The sequence below is a fragment of the Cherax quadricarinatus genome, chromosome 29 (assembly GCF_038502225.1).
Source record: "Cherax quadricarinatus isolate ZL_2023a chromosome 29, ASM3850222v1, whole genome shotgun sequence".
NCBI classification, from domain to species: Eukaryota; Metazoa; Arthropoda; class Malacostraca; order Decapoda; family Parastacidae; genus Cherax; species Cherax quadricarinatus.
The window spans coordinates 5868553-5886662 of NC_091320.1; the positions used below are offsets into that span (position 1 = coordinate 5868553).

An 18110-nucleotide genomic window follows, 5' to 3' on the forward strand; every position below is an offset into this window, starting at 1 on the left:
CCTCCCTCCTGCTTGATAAAAAAATAAAAGAAATCATGATACAACTTGTCATTCTCGTTTTTGGGATCAACAACATAACCATTTTCACCTCTCACTTGATGAGATGTTTACATCCTTGGAGTTAACCCAGTCAATATGATGAAAGATATGGTGTTATTTCAGACTCCCTATTTAAGAGAGCTTTCATACTGGTGAAGAGTACTTGATCCAAGTAATTAGAACCTCTTGTAAGAAACATAATTACTTCCCATTCTGCAGGTACTGTATGACCCTAACACTCTTTTTATGTTGTATTGTCATTCTGAAAACAAATATTTATTTCCCTTGAGTCGCATCTGCAGTTTATTCACTACACACATTTTTACAATTTAATAATGAATGAGAAAATATTTATAGCGACATTGGCAGTGTTGTTTTCCACAGGTGATATTTGAATTGATGTATAATATTACAGCAACTCTTCCCCTGCCTACCCTTGGCCCTGATCCTGCCCGTGCAGAGTCCTGGTAGTTTCTATATTCTGGTGGCCGCTTTATCTTGGCGGTCTATTTATTATGTTGGTCAGTATATCCTAGTGTTTACAATATGTGAGTGGTGGTGAGAGAGTATTTTATACAGCGGGAGTAATGGAAAAAAATTCTGCTGCCATGAGTATTCTATGACGACTCTCTCTCAGTGAAACTGCACGAGTTATGATCACTGCACGACTGATGGTATCCCCCCAGACCATGTATCCTCGGCCCCCTGTACTTCAGGCCTCCCTAGATAGCTACTAGCTATTTAGGGAGGACTGAAGCAAAACAGCTTGTTTAAATCCTTCAAGAGACCTACAAGATAAGACTCAATCTTTCTAAAAGGTTCAGGAACTATCGAGAAGCTCAGCTTAATACCACCGAACAGCGAAAAATATTAGTGCAATTAGAAAATGGAGAAAGCGTAAAGGGACACTGTACAAATCTAAGATGCATGATATGACACAGTATATGTATCCATGTTTCGTGTCAGCCACATCGTGAAACACATCATCATATAACTGTTACAAATTCATAAATATAGTGATAAACTACAAAAAATGAATAATTAGAAAAGTGCTGAAAAATTGTATCTCGCATCCTAGGAAGACTAAACTGCATTTTAACCATACCACGAGCGGGGTTAGAACCCGCGATCAGAGAGTCATAAAACTCCAGACCGACGCGTTAGCCACTTGCCGAGTGGTTTGCTTGCAAGCGTGTCATTACGATTTGATGAGTCGTGTTAAACTGTAGAGATAAATTTTCATTGCTTTTCGGTTTTCCTTTCACAGTAAAAAAAAAGAAGATTTTTCACTATTTTCTTCAGTATCCTTCCTGTAATTTCAGTTAAAACAGAATGATCAGACTGTCACCCCCAGAGAAAACTTAGAATAGTAAGTTTCCTCTCAGCTCCACCAGCGCTGAAAGTTTATAACTAAGAGGACTATTTCTTAAGAATTACATAGAAGCTTCCCCTCTCAAAGTAGGTTCATTAACGTTAGTGAGGTTCCCTTGTTCCAAGAAATTGAATTTGTCTTCCCTTTCCTCTGTTCCAACCTGAGTGCAACCCATTCTCCAGGCGATCCATGACCCTAGTGAGCTTAGCGCTTTCCCATATACTACAACCTCTTCTACTACTGCTGCTACTACTACTACTACGACTGTCAGTGAATAAGCAGACAGGTGAATATGGGGCTGGGACTATGGTCCTAAGACTAACAGTGCTTTACCGTTCAGCTACGAGGATAGTATCATAGAAGGCACTGATGTGTTCTGTCTGTGTCAGCGACTACCATCATTGACCCTTCTGTCCATGCCCACATCCACAGTAGTTTCCACAGTTTATTCATTGACAGTCGTTCGTTACAACTTAAACTGAGTTCATAGAATGTGGTTTTTGAGGGAGGTGAGGACAGATTTACTGTGGAAACTACTGTGGTTGTGGGAAAGGAGAGTAGTGTTACAGAAGGTGGCTACTGTGAAACCTTCCTGTTAGACGCTCCGTAGCTCAGCGGGTTTGATTATTATTATTATAATCAAGGGGAAGCGCTAAACCCGTAGGATTATACAGCGCCTGGGGGGGATGTGGAAGGCATTCAGGCTTAATTCGGGGAACTGGAGCACAGATCAAATTCCCTAAATCAAGAGCCCCTCACCAACATCAAGGAACCTTCCCTGAGGGGTCAGCGGGTTTGAGAGACACACGAAGTCGGTGGGACACTAGTGTCGGATTGCTAAGTTGCCAATTTCACTTTACTGATTATTATACTAAGTATTGTTGATTATTGTTCCTGTCTTACTGTAACCAGTTTTTCTTCTGATTTTTTCTTTTATTTGAACAAGATTTAAAAAACACACTAAAAATGTATTTAATAAGAGTAAACTAAAATAAATCAAACATACCATTTCAGGCAGTGTTGAAATTAGAAAAAAATAATTTTCTCCTAATGACGACAAATGATCCCGAAAAAAATATTTAAAAAATAATGTAATGACTGACAGAAGACCTAAAAAAATGATCCTTACATTTACAAGGTGTCAAAATTAGACTCAACTAGATGTATTTCTGTCGCTGTTCGAGCCAAGGAAAAGTAAATAAACCCGTATTCCAAACTCCAGCCTCTTGTACTTTAATACACGCGACTGAAACAGTGCAGAGTGCGGCATAAGTTGGTAATGTTGTTGAAAAATTGAGGGGCATCAGAAGACACATTCACAAGTCATCATAACAAAACTAATTTCCAAATTTCAGAGGGACCAAAGAGACCAATATTCTAAAATACACAAGCACATCAAGCTTGAAGCCGCTCAGATGTTGTGTTATGAAATAATCACCATGGAATTCTTGACGCTAATCAGAAGCGATGCTCAGAAATTATCGCATGGTAAGCTGTATTCCATTTTCTTCACTTTATCCCCCCCCCCTAAAAAAATGAAACCTACACAGGCCAAAAACAATCTAGACTATTCCTAAGTAAGATTGACCAGTTTCATGTGTCTATAACATGCAAATTCTGAGCAATTATATTGATGGCACTCAGGTGTTATAGACATAACAGAACATTAAGAGGCACCTAAGTTTCCCAGTCTTCTAATAACATGTTCATTTTTGCACTATAATCTACCTTGTCTATAATTACTATCACATTTTCTTTGTCTGTTTCGTAAGGTGAAGTCCAGGATCTTTCCTTAATTCATGGTATAACTTAACAAATCTTTGAGGGGAATTGTGTTTTTGAGGTCTGAGCTTTGCTCAAAGATGCGGCCAGAGGGCCGCATTTGGCCCTTCTGTGAAGCGAATGCGTCCCTCACGTGAAATTATGAATTTACCTCTATGTTGGTCTCACACTGCACTGTGTCAACAATAACAAAATATTTAAAGCCATTTTACACCGAACCCTTATTGCCACCTCTCTAACAACCACCTATCACTTCTGGTCAGTGCCGGTTTATCATAGTAGCACCATCTTTACTGTCGATAATTAGTAATTACATTAAAATTTTATTTTATTCGACCCCAAGACTCATTATTCCGCCTCAAGAGGCCACATAATGTACCTGCCACTTTATTCACTCAGCCATCGATCCTACAAACATGAGCCTAGCGAACTAGGATTGTTTCATGTTGCGAGGACACTCGTGGCAGTGGTATGCTCAAGGATTAATTTCAGCCTCCTCCTGTTTGAATACCCGCCTCCACAAGTCTATATAGCCATGAAACCACGAAACAAGTGGTTTTTGAATCATTTACCAAACTGCGGCAGGCCAGGATTCGACCCCGCAACACATGGTCCCGCCTGAAGAGGCCACACAATGTATATGTCACCTTATCCACTCAGTCATCGATCCTACAAACAACATGAGCCTAGCAAACTAGGCTTGTTTCTGGATGGCCACGCTCAAACTCTGGAACACGAATATGGAAGACTTGGGTCTAGTGATGTTGATAATTAAAACACATGTGAAACAATTAGGTATCTTTATTCTGAAACGTTGTCCCTACACAGTAATCTTTTTTAGTTGAACACGTACAGAGGCAGCAGAAGTAGAGATGCAAAGACGATGTAATCGACCCATCCCCTGGAAGACGTAGTTTTCGAGTTCTTAATTTTCAGCTTTCCGGTATCGTATACTATCATCTTCACTCTAGTGATTCTTCAGGATGTTTGTTGCACTTCTGCTCCAGGCGCCAAGGGTCTCTGATCCTTCTGGGATAAATTGGTACTAATAGCCTAAGTCCCCCATATATGTTAAGTTTACATTTTTGTCTGTGATAAGCTGCAATATACTCTTGGCTAACACTATAGGTGTCATTGTACAAGGAAATGGTCATTATAAACGACTGTAACTAAATTCGTGTAAAAACTTAATGAGAATCCAACCCGAGGCTTAGAGAAGACGAATATTGTTCTCTACCACTAGGTAACCACTGGTAATAAAAACGTGTCAGCAACACGGTTTTTATTAACACCTTCCTCCACCCACAACAACACGAGTGGAGGTCTAGTTCTTTACCCTTCAACACCATTTGGTGGCAGAAGGTGGCTATGAAAAAAAAATTGTAGCTGACATTACCTGCACTGCGGCTTGCAGCTAACTCTTCCTAGTGGTAGAAAGCAGGACTAGTACACACGATGCTTTGAAGACATTACCTAGACTGTGGCTTATATACAACACAGCCTAGTAGTAGAAAGCAGGACTAGTAGACACGATGCCTTGAAGGGCGTCAAGCTGCATATTTTTATTTTTTATTTTCTTGAAACAATGCAACAGACATTATCTTGGTGAAATAATGGAGGATTCATAACATATTCTGATGAACATTATGATGGTCATTATATTCTGATGGTTAATATTTTAGTCATTATATCCCTTTCATTATATTCAGGTTACTGTATACTGGACCTCAATTTATCACGATATTCACTGCATCCTCTTCGTCATTATATCATGGAGGAAAATATATAAAGTCTATTTGAGAGTTGAGGAAGCAGTATAAAAATATTAAGAACGAGACATCTGTGAGTCCGTGGAGTGACATACTGCACAAGGCTGAGCACAGGGCCGCTAGTACTTCCCAGGGCCTCTGCTGTTTGATACTTCTCCAACTTTCGCCTTCTAATTTTATTTGTTATTGAAATTCACCCAACGCCAGTCTGTTGTGAGATGACCTGTTCAGTAGTACCGGTAATATTTTTCCCCTGTTGAACTCTGTGAACCAAATGAGGTTTAATGGCTTGACATTTACAGAAAGAGGTGTGTCATGGGAGATTGTGGAGCCAGTCAGCGGCAGGCATTAAACTGAGTCACGCCTTCGAGGCCGTTTTACCCACCACACGATATTCTTCGTCACTGTTCAGAGTTGGCACAGTCACCAAACACGATACTTGCTGTACTGGAATGTCGACTCAGCTGTGCTCTGCTCTGACACTATCGGCAGCGAGGGATCTCTCTACTTACCTTCCCATTCCTCGGACCCTATCTGCATTAGGGGTGTATCGATAGGCCATCGGAAGTCCTGGGTCTAATGAGCAAAAGCTCCAGTGGTGGGTCATCATATGACTAAGACCCGCGTCAGGAAACACTGACTTGTTTCCTGATGAATCTTACCAAACCTAACCTGTATAGTGTCACCAGCCTGGCCAGCACTGGAAATATCACTTGTCAGGGACTTGGAGACGTGTCAGGTTTTGAGTGATAACAAGAAACGTGAAGTGTCATAAGACTGGTTTGGTTAGTTAATGGGTCTAATTCCTGTCGACTACACCAGGGCCATTAAGGCTACTTGTGAGCTGTTCGCCGTAAGTCCATCATCTAGCGAACATGACCGGAAATGCCCAACATCCGCCAGGTGTCGTCGAGTGTATTTTTCCCGGTGTAGGCAACACCAGTCTCACAATCACACAGAACAAAAAGTTTTATACTTTCATCCCAAAAGTAGAGATAAAAGTAAGCTCTCATCATATATATACACTGAGAGACTTACTCCTCATAGTGGATGACCTGGAAGGTCACCAGACGTGACCAAAACAGTACGAAACTTTGTTGTTGTTGTTGTAAGTGATAATCATTTGACGCGTATCTTTATCACTTGCCGATTTGTTCAGTCATGCTGTTAATCTTCACGTGATATGATGACAATAAAACCATCCTCTGACGTGTGGTGCTCAAGAAGATGGAAGACAGGAATAAATAAAGGGGATGTAAATAGCGTGCTGAAATTATCTAGCCTAGACAGGACTCGCAGCAATGGTTTTAAGTTGGAAAAATTCAGATTCAGGAAGGATATAGGAAAGCACTGGTTTGGTAATAGAGTTGTGGATGAGTGGAACAAACGCCCGAGTACAGTTATTGAGGCTAAAACGTTGTGTAGTTTTAAAAATAGGTTAGATAAATACATGAGTGGGTGTGGGTGGGTGTGATTTGGGCCTGATTAGCTTGTGCTACTGTGTTAGTTGCCGTGTTCCTTCCTTAAGTGAATGTGACCTGACCTGACTAGGTTGGGGCATTGGCCTAAGCCGGTAGGAGACTTGGACCTGCCTCGCATGGGCCAGTAGGCCTGCTGCAGTGTTCCTTCTTTCTTATGTTCTTATTAACACAGAAACTGTGGCAGCATTGCCTTGAAGACGAGGAAGAGTAGAGTAACCACTAGCTAACCGGTCTTATACAGTGATCTCAGTGACCAAGATTTCTTCTTGGGCAGCAGTCGTGCCTACTTGCTTAGAGGCCTATATATAATTTCAGTCTTTTTCAATGGTATTTATCCAGTAAATTATGTACGATTTAACCATAGGTAACCCAATAAAATTAAAATTACATGTACTGAGCTGAGGATAGATAGATTCAAAATTATGTGGGTTATAATGAGAAGTTGATGATGTAGTAATAAACCAAACAAGAAAACAAGAATAAAGAAAGCAAGAATAAAGAAAGCAAGAATAAAGAAAGCAAAAATCAAAAGTTGTCGTCCGACGAGGGAAGTGACAATGTCGGGTCACCTCATGGAAGAGACTCGGACCAGGACAACTTCGGACTCAGACTCGTCTGGCGACGACGACAAATTTGTAAGATCAAACAGTATTGTGATGGAACATCAACCTCCTTTTTCTCTTAGAGCCTATTGACGAGTTCTATAATGTCCTCCTTTATTAGTTTTAAGGAAGAATAAGCAAGACAAATGGAAGTGAAAAATATAGTTTTTCCTGATTACAAACTGTCTTTGGCAACCTAAATCATCCTGCCAGCATCATCTGATATCCAGCATTTAAAGCATGTGTATGTGTGTGTTATCATTTATATGAACTCATATATGTGGTTGTAGGGGTCAAGTCACTGCTCCTGGCCCCGCCTCTTCACTGATCTCTACTGGGTCCCCTCTCTCCCTGCTCCATGAGCTTTATCAAACCTCGTCTTGAAACTATGTATGGTTCCTGCCTCCAATACGTTACTTGACTCATCTGAGTCTTCAGCTTTCAATTGTGACCCCTTGTTTGTGTCCCATCTCTGGAATATCCTGTCTCTGTCCACCCTGTCTATTCCACGCAGCATTTTGTATGTCGTTATCATGTCTGCCCTGACCATCCTGTCCTCCAGTGTCGTCTGGCCAATTTCCCTTATTAACCTCTCTTCGTAGGACATTACCCTTAGCTCTGGAACCAGCACTTTCTCTAATTTCTTGACGTGTTTGACCAGGTGTGGGTTTCAAACTGGTGCTGCGTACTCCAGTATGGGCCTTACGTACACAGTGTATAAAGTCTTGAACTATTTCTTACTGAGGTACCGGAACGCTATTCTATGGTTTGCCGGACGCCCATATGCCGCAGCAGTTATCTGGTTAATGTGTGCTTCTGGCGACGTACTCGGTGTTATACTCACCCTAAGATCTTTCTCCTTCAGTGAGGTTTGCAGTCTTTGGCCATCTAGCCTATACTCTGTCTGCGGTCTTCTTTACCCTTCTCCGATCTTCACGACTTTGCATTTGGCGGGTTAAATTCTAGGAGCCAGTTACTGGACCACGCATCCAGCCTGTCCAGATCTCTTTGTAGACCTGTCTGGTCCGCGTCTGATTTAATTCTCCTCATTAACTTCACATCATCTACAAACAGGGACACTTTTGAGTCTATCCCTTCCGTCATGTCGTTCACATATACCAAGAATAGCACTGGTCCCAGGACTGACCCCTGTGGGGCCCAACTCGTCACAGGCGCTCACTGTGATACCTCATCACGGACCATGACTCGCTGTTATGTGTATGTGTGTGTGCGTGTATGTGTACTCACCTAGTTGTACTCACCTAGTTGAGGTTGCGGGGGTCGAGTCCGAGCTCCTGGCCCCGCCTCTTCACTGATCGCTACTAGGTCACTCTTCCTGAACCGTGAGCTTTATCATACCTCTGCTTAAAGCTATGTATGGATCCTGCCTCCACTACATCGCTTCCCAAACTATTCCACTTACTGACTACTCTGTGGCTGAAGAAATACTTCCTAACATCCCTGTGATTCATCTGTGTCTTCAACTTCCAACTGTGTCCCCTTGTTACTGTGTATGTGTGTGTGTGTGTGAGTGTGTGCGCGCGCAGGTGTGCAGTCGCACGCGTGCAAAAATGTCCAGACGCAATTAGAGACAGCAAAAAAATCTGAGGGTTTCCAAGCACTCACTCACATCCTGGAAGAAACTTGAGAGCAAGAAGAGCATTACAATTCATGTATGGAGTTACGTCGCCTGAGTGAGACTAACTAACATGGGGGGTTGTAACTGATCCTTGCATAATAACATTGATTAATGTAAGTAGATCCTCGCTACACTCATCATAACAAATGTCCCATAAAAGTCATAACATTCCATTACAGTTATTATGACGAAAGAGGCAATGAGAACAATTATTTTTTGTTATTTTATTCATTTTGACTCTGATAACAGTTTAGTTAACGTAAGAAAATCTTTCAGAAAACAAAATTAGATGACAACAAATACATACATAAACAAACACTTATATACGTATGCACATACAATATATATATATATATATATATTATTACATAATATGGTACAAGAGATTTAAGAGATATATTGTTGATATAAAGGTGGCATATACGGTACATGTTGTTACGTGTGTATCACCGATTATATATATATATATATATATATATATATATATATATATATATATATATATATATATATATATATATATATATATATATATATATATATATATATATATATATATATATATATATATATATATATATGTCGTGCCGAATATGTAAAACTGGTCAATTAACAAGAACTCATTTAAAATTAAGTCCTTTCTAAAATTTTCTCTTATACGTTTAAAGATATATTTTTTTCATGAATGTTAATATAAAAATTTATAATTTTGCACTAAAAGAATATTAGAAAAGTTACCTAACCTTATTATACAAAAGAGTAATTTATTTTAGCCTAACCCAACTAAATATATTTTAGATTTGTTTACAGTAATTTAATACTAAACAAACACAGTGAAATATATTTTTTTCGTTAGGTTAAGAATGATTTTGGCGAAATTATAGAGTTGCTATTTAAGCCAAGATCGCAAGTTCTGCCTATTCGGCACGACATTATATATATATATATATATATATATATATATATATATATATATATATATATATATATATATATATATATATATAGATATATATATACATATATATATATATATATATATATATATATATATATATATATATATATATATATATATATATATATATATATATATATATATATATATATATATATATATATATATATAAACAAGAGAATTGAATCAGGATTTTCAGTCGTAACAGTTTTGTGAACTTTTGATATTTAAGATTCAGTAACAATATCGTTGTTTTAAATTTACAACAATGGCTGAAAAAGCTACAAGAAATTGAATCTTTTAAGTTATCAAAGAATACAAATACTTATTTTTTACTCTTATCATTAGTGGATTAGACTAAAGGTTGAGTTGAGCAATGAAGAGAGAGGTAGAGATGAACAAGTCACTTCTGATATTCATTATCCAAATGATGAAGGTGTAAGAACAAGAAGTAGAGAGAGAGAGAGAGAGAGAGAAGCAGTGTGCATGTGTTTGTTTATGTATGCATATATGTGTGTGCATGTGTGTATGTATGTATGCATATACGTGTGTGCGTGTGTGTGGGTGTGAACGTCTGTGAACGCATGTGAGTTTATACGTGTGTACACGAGAGAAATGAGAGAAATGAGAGAAATGAGGGCAAATGAGACAGGGGAAGTGAGGCACGGAAAGGAAACGAAGTAAGTGAAGTAGTGAACGTGGCTGAGAGGCACCTTAAATTCTACGTTCACAGATGACGGGCTTCGGGTGGTGGCAGGCCACGTCGTGCCACTTGATACCATCATTGTAAACGTTGTTGAGGACGGCCAGGCAGTTCTCTCTACCACCCTCACGGTTGTCTGGCTGAGGTCTACGGAATCTGCAACACACACACCAACACACGTGACATACACTGGTGGATTGCCACTTGTTCAACCCGTCTTCCTTAGTAAGTTTGTTACACTTTCACATGAAGTTTACAGCCAATTTCTTAGTGAGGTTTAGTTACAACGAAAAAGCAAAAAATATAAAAGGCATTAAAATAGTCTGCCGCAAGAACTGAAAAAGGTCAGTAACTGCTCACTGCTCATGTAATTATGTCATATTTTAACTGTTCAATGATCCGTCAACAGTCATCCATTTGACTGTTTTCACAAGAGCGCCATGTTGTTTGTGGCTAAGAGCGCTGTCTGTATTAATAATAAATTCTCGGCATTTCCCAATATATATTGTAATGTATGTAATAAAGGACACTTTTGTGCTGTTCAGGACATATATTAATTTAAAAGTAACGTTTCGCCACGAGTAGCATCATAAATCCATCAATAGGACTGGTGAGACCAATCAGAGAGAAACGTTCCCTCTAATAAATGTCCTGAAATGTACACGAGTGTCATTTTCCAGATTGTGAGTATCGGCGTTTACAATCAGATCTTGTTCTTAGCAACACAGTGAACGAACAGCTGGAAGATGCTTCTGCCTGGATGATAAACATAAAACTAACTCTCAATGTTAACAACAACTTCTACACGTTGTTCAGAAATTAAGCTAACAATGCCTATTTCAACCAAGAGAGTAAATAAGTCTCGCATAGAAAGCCAAGAAGAGGGAAAAATTATTATGGACGCATTTTGACTACGACCTGAAATGCAACACTCACATCCATAACATAGCTATGAAAATTACCAAAACTGCGGACATTCTATCAAAAAATTAGGCAACTTTGTTCCCCCTAACAGTATTACTTAGTCTGTAATACTCTCTGATCAATGTTGACCTCACCTGCAGTAAATAAACCATACCACGGGTGGGGATAGAACCCGCGGTCAGTCTCAAAACTCCAGCCCGTCGCGTTAGCCACTGGACCAGCTAGCCACAATAAGATTCGTCCAACTAGGTAAATTTCTACACCATAGGAAGGTTAGCATAGGCACCACTGTGACCACAAATGCAAGTTTTTACAGACGAATATTCAGCTAGCGTGGCCGTGACGAACTCTAGCTCAAGTCCCCTCAAAGCCGTTAACATGACTCACGAAATCGTAATGACACGATTGCAAACATACCATACCACGGGTAGGGATAGAACCCGCGATTAGAGAGTATCAAAACTCCAGACCGTCGCGTTAGCGGCTTTGAGGGGACTTGAGCTAGAGTTCGTCACGGCCACACTAGCTGGAGATTCGTCTGTAAAAACTTGCATTTGTGGTCACAGTGGTGCCTATGCTAACCTTCCTATGGTTTAGACATATACCTAGTTGGACGAATCTTATTGTGGCTAGCTGGTCTAGTGGCTAACGCGACGGTCTGGAGTTTTGAGACTCTGATCGCGGGTTCTATACCCGCCCGTGGTATGATTTGTTGGCAATTGTGTCATTACGATTTCGTGACTCACCTGCAGTATTTATACTTGGGAATCTAGTACAGCAAATCATTGTTACATTACAGAAATTAGCTGCTAAACAAATCACTCATTCAGGTTCCAGACAACACACATCTCCCACTGTTGAAGAGTTTCGACTTACTGAACATTCAACACATCCACACTTGCTATTGTCCATTTTTATATATACAAGACACTGAGAGCGAACTTCAGCCCAGCGCTCCGATTCTTTCCCTGTGTGTGTGTGTGTGTGTACTCACCTAATTGTGGTTGCAGGGGTCGAGACTCAGCTCCTGGCCCCGCCTCTTCACTGATCGCTACTGGATCCTCTCTCTCTCTGCTTCCTGAGCTTTGTCATACCTCTTCTTAAAACTATGTATGGTTCCTGCCTCCACTACTTCACTTGCTAGGCTATTCCACTTGCTGACAACTCTATGACTGAAGAAATACTTCCTAACGTCCCTGTGACTCGTCTGAGTCTTCAGCTTCCAGTTGTGACCCCTTGTCCCTGTGTCCCCTCTCTGGAACATCCTATCTCTGTCCACCTTGTCTATTCCCCTCAGTATCTTGTATGTCGTTATCATGTCTCCCCTGACCCTTCTGTCCTCCAGTGTCGTCAGTCCGATTTCCCTTAACCTTTCCTCGTACGACATTCTCTTGAGCTCTGGGACTAGCCTTGTTGCAAACCTTTGTACTTTCTCTAACTTCTTGACGTGCTTGACCAGGTGTGGGTTCCAGACTGGTGCTGCATACTCCAGTATGGGCCTAACATACACAGTGTACAGTGTCTTGAACGATTCCTTATTAAGGTATCGGAACGCTATTCTCAGGTTTGCCAGGCGCCCGTATGCTGCAGCGGTTATTTGGTTGATGTGTGCCTCCGGTGATGTGCTCAGTGTTATGGTCACCCCAAGGTCTTTCTTCCTGAGTGAGGTCTGTAGTCTTTGTCCACCTAGCCTATACTCTGTCTGCGGTCTTCTTTGCCCCTCCCAATCTTCATGACTTTGCATTTGGCTGGATTGAATTCGAGAAGCCAGTTGCTGGGCCACATGTCCAGCCTGTCCAGGTCTCTTTGCAGTCCTCCCTCATCCTCGTCCGATTTAATTCTTCTCATCAACTTCACGTCATCTGCGAACAGGGACACTTCAGAGTCTATTAATTCCATCATGTCGTTCACATATATCAAAAATAGCACTGGTCATAGAACTGACCCCTGTGGGACCCCGCTCGTAACAGGCGCCCACTGTGATACCTCTTCACGTACCATGACTTGTTGCTGCCTCCCTGTCAGGTATTCCCTTATCCATTGCAGTGCCCTCCCTTTTACGTGCGCCTGATCCTCCAGCTTCTGCACTAATCTCTTGTGGGGAACTGTGTCAAAGGCCTTCCTGCAGTCTAGGAAAACGCAATCTACCCACCCCTCTCTCTCGTGTCTTACTTCTGTTACCTTGTCATAAAACTCCAGGACGTTTGTGATACAAGATTTGCCTTCCATGAACCCATGTGTGTGTGTGTGTGTGTGTGTGTGTGTGTGTGTGTGTGTGTACAACTTACCCTCCGGTGTGTGACCAGTCAGTAACAGTGAAAGGCTCGCCGTTCAGCCATATAAAACCGCTGCCAGACCTCCGACCACCAGTCCAGATGTACTCCAGTCGGTCTGCACGTACAAAAAAAAATAATATATATATATATATATATATATATATATATATATATATATATATATATATATATATATATATATATATATATATATATATATATATATATATTTATTAATCTTTGATAAACTTTACAGGAGAGGAAATCGAAACTAAAAACAGGTGGAATGTTAGTTAGCAAAGTAGAAAATACATTGAATTATACAGACTGATGTAACTTCTGCAATTGTATTCTATAAATGGTTCTCACACATTAACAAACACGTCAAAACGTAAAATAAACAATGATAACACAATAATCGCGAACAAGTGATACAAGATGCATGATGCAAGCGATACAAAATTCAGCTTAAATTCGAGCTGTAACAGTGACTAACCTCTACCAACAATGCCACTAATGTAGATGATTTCGTCTTGTGAGCTGATACCCACGGGGTACCATCCTCTGCCCAGACTGGTACACACTCTGGCAGCAGCATCACCGGTGTACTTCCTCTTACCATCGTGTCTCCACGAGAAGTAGTATTCGCTGCCACCGCGCGTGTCGTCAACCTACGAAGAGGATAATATCAATGAACTATATCAATGTCCTGTGTACGCCATTATGCCAGCTGCTACTATAGAGAGCTGTATATATAAACTTTTTAACTCTCTGGATATAACGTGAAAAGTATATTGTCCGTCTGTTTGTCTTTTTTATTCTAACTCGTGTTGTTTTAGCCCGCCTCATGATGAGTGAAAATTCACGACGCTTTAACCCACTGGACCATACAATCCTACAAGAGTTGCGCACTCAGCAGAGCTAGGTGTTGTACCGTGATCCGAGGACATACGATGGTGTGGGTACCTCAGAGCTACTTTCATTCTACTCCCTGTTTGGTGTACTAGTCTCCACAAGCAGTATATATGGTATTGTAACTACGAACAAGTGGTATTTAATCAATAACAACTCTGCGACTAGCCGAGGGATCTAACCCATGTTGTTTTAGCCCGCCTCGTGGTGAGCAAAAATTCACGAAGCTCTAACCCACTGGACCATACAATCCTGCACACGACGAGTAGAATGAAATTAGCTCTGAGGCACCCACACCATCGTATATCTTCGGATCACGGTACAACACCTAGCTCTGCTGGGTGCGTGATTCTTGTAAGATTGTATGGTCCAGTGGGTTAGTGTGTCGTGAATTTTCACTCACAGTGAAGCGATCCCCCGGCTATTCGCAGTGTTGTTAATGATTAAATACCACTTGTTCGTGGTTTCAATATATATATGTATATATATATATATATATATATATATATATATATATATATATATATATATATATATATATATATATATATATATATATGTATATATATATATATATATATATATATATATATATATATATATATATATATATATATATATATATATATATACATATATATATATATATATATATATATATATATATATATATATATATATATATATATATATATATATATATATATATATATATATATATATATATATATATATGTCGTGCCGAATAGGCAGAACTTGCGATCTTGGCTTAAATAGCAACCCTCATCTTGCCATATAAGACAAGTGAAAATTTGTGTATGCAATAATTTCGGAAAAAACATTCTGAAGCTAACGAAAAAAATATATTTGATTGTGTTTGTTTAGTATTAAATTATTTTAAACAAATCTAAAATATATTTAGTTGGGTTAGGCTAAAATAAATTGTTCTTTTTTTAATAAGGTTAGGCAAGTTTTCTAAGATTCTTTTGGAGCAAAATTAAAAATTGTTACATTAACATTGATGAAAAAAATATATCTTTAAACGTGTAAGAGAAAATTTTTGAAAAGACTTAATTTTAAATGAGTTCTTGCTAATTGACCAGTTTTACATGTTCGGCACGACATATATATATATATATATATATATATATATATATATATATATATATATATATATATATATATATATATATATATATATATATATATATATATATATATATATATATATATATATATCCATAAATAATAATAACAACACAACATATCTGAGTTGAGACCTTATACTAGAAACACACAGGAGAGTTAGGAAGATAATGAATTTCAAGAACTTAAATATGAGACTTTAACGTGATATATGTGGAAGCTGACCTGGACGCTAGAGCCCTGGCTCCTTGTACCACCTGCAGACGTGAACCTGTTGAAAATGGGTCTCCGATTGGGACGTTGACCCACTGTCAGCCCCACCACGGCAACCAGCAACATAAACTTCATCTGAAAGGCAAAGTATATTTATGATAATACCTGTATAACTCCTGTGATATACCTCTCACTATGAAAAATAACCAGTAATGTAACTTTTCCACAAGACGCCTAGAGTTTTCACCCATTTTAGAATTAAGAGACTGATGACTCGAGTACTCTCTCATACACAGCTTTCTCAATCTGATCTTCTTCCGTAGCTCTAAAATTCAGGTGGACAATAATAAATGATATGAAATGTAAAATAAGACATCATATGCAGCATTTGGACATTGTATAGAGGAAAGTTTTCACCCCGAATGACTTCAGTCCTACAGAGATTATTACAGGCGGAGTTTATATAAACTCAGCCTGTGGTAATATTTGTAGGACTGAAGAAGCCGTTCATGGCGACAAGTTTTCTCATTAAAGTATCTTAACACTGAACATGTTTCTTATTTTAAAGATCTCCATGAGAACGAACATTTTCCTATTCTTATTACTTCTCATTCTTACTCAGCTTTCCTCGCAGATCTTGACAGTAATCTTTATTTACATGACATTCTTTCTGGTTCTCTACATATGAGCTTTTGTGTCTTATGGTCTCGCTAGTATTCTCCGCCTCAATAGGAAACCCCACTACTGAGCTTTACCTTTCATATCAGTGAGCCGTACAAACCCTCTTCACGTTACGAGGACTTCACCAGACGTACAACATCTGAGTGGCTGGATGACAACCCTGGTCACACGCGACAACACGCACACCCTACATTTGTCTTCTTACACTTCTTCAGCTAGTTGTGGGGCGAAGGTGTTTTACCCCTACATAGGATAACGGCAATAACCCTACCGTTCCGCAAACCCGATACCACGAGACAAGATCTGTCATGGACCCCATAGCTCTTACCAGCGATGTTTGCGCTGATATCGGATTTTGCGATTAGAGACCAGAAATGTCTCCTCCCTCATCAATTTTCTCTACGATCAACTCTCTACTGTGAGCCAAAACTTTCATCCGAAACGTCTTCGCAGACAAACATTCAGTGATTACTCCCTTGTTTTTGATCTAGAAAAAGCTCACGACATTTCTTGGTATCACAACATATTCTCCCAAGGCCGAAGATTATCATTTTTCCTCAAATGTTTTCATTCAGAAATACAAATGCGGATTCATGTAAATAGCGACTTTTTCATTATTTTTATCCAAGATAAGAGCTTACAGCAAGAGTACGTCTTGAGCTTTACAATATTCCTGATAGTAATTAATGGACTTGTCTTGGTCCCCCTTCCGCCTCAAGTATCTGGCCAGTCATGTTCATTAAACTGTACTAGTCTTCTGTGTTATTATACTGTACTGGTCTTGTGTTATTGTACTGTACTGGTCTTGTGTGTTATTGTACTGTACTGGTCTTGTGTGTTATTGTACTGTACTGGTCTTCTGTGTTATTGTACTGTACTGGTCTTGTGTGTTATTGTACTGTACTGGTCTTGTGTGTTATTGTACTGTACTGGTCTTGTGTGTTATTGTACTGTACTGATCTTCTGTGTTATTATACTGTACTGGTCTTGTGTGTTATTGTACTGTACTGGTCTTGTGTGTTATTGTACTGTACTGGTCTTGTGTGTTATTGTACTGTACTGGTCTTGTGTGTTATTGTACTGTACTGGTCTTGTGTGTTATTGTACTGTACTGGTCTTGTGTGTTATTGTACTGTACTGGTCTTGTGTGTTATTGTACTGTACTGGTCTTGTGTGTTATTGTACTGTACTGGTCTTGTGCGTTATTGTACTGAACTGGTCTTGTGTGTTATTGTACTGTACTGGTCTTGTGTGTTATTGTACTGTACTGGTCTTGTGTGTTATTGTACTGTACTGGTCTTGTTTGTTATTTTACTGTACTGCTCTTGTGTTATTGTACTGTACTGGTCCTGTGTTATTTTACTGTACTGGTCTTGTGGTATTGTACTGTACTGATCTTGTGTTATTGTACTGTACTGATCTTGTGTTATTGTACTGTACTGATCATGTGTTATTGTACTGTACTGATCTTGTGGTATTGTACTGTACTGATCTTGTGTTATTGTACTGTACTGGTCTTGTGTTATTGTACTGTACTGATCTTGTGTTATTGTACTGTACTGATCTTGTGTTATTGTACTGTACTGATCTTGTGTTATTGTACTGTACTGATC

At 39.2% G+C, this 18110-nt stretch overlaps 2 protein-coding genes across 2 annotated transcripts in view; one reads left to right on the forward strand and one right to left on the reverse strand.

Moving 5' to 3' along the window:
- LOC128690417 (L-selectin) overlaps positions 1–18110 on the forward strand; it is a 174964-nt gene that overhangs the window by 23868 nt on the left and 132986 nt on the right. The gene's annotated exons all lie outside the window — the stretch shown is intronic.
- Positions 9835–16121, reverse strand: LOC128690488 (pulmonary surfactant-associated protein D-like). The gene is made up of 4 exons (XM_053779158.2): positions 15829–16121; positions 14042–14216; positions 13558–13660; positions 9835–10501 (listed from the first exon to the last, which is right to left on the reverse strand). Exons 1-4 carry the CDS (start codon positions 15949–15951, stop codon positions 10357–10359), a joined length of 546 nt encoding a protein of 181 aa, XP_053635133.2. The 5' UTR covers positions 15952–16121; the 3' UTR covers positions 9835–10356.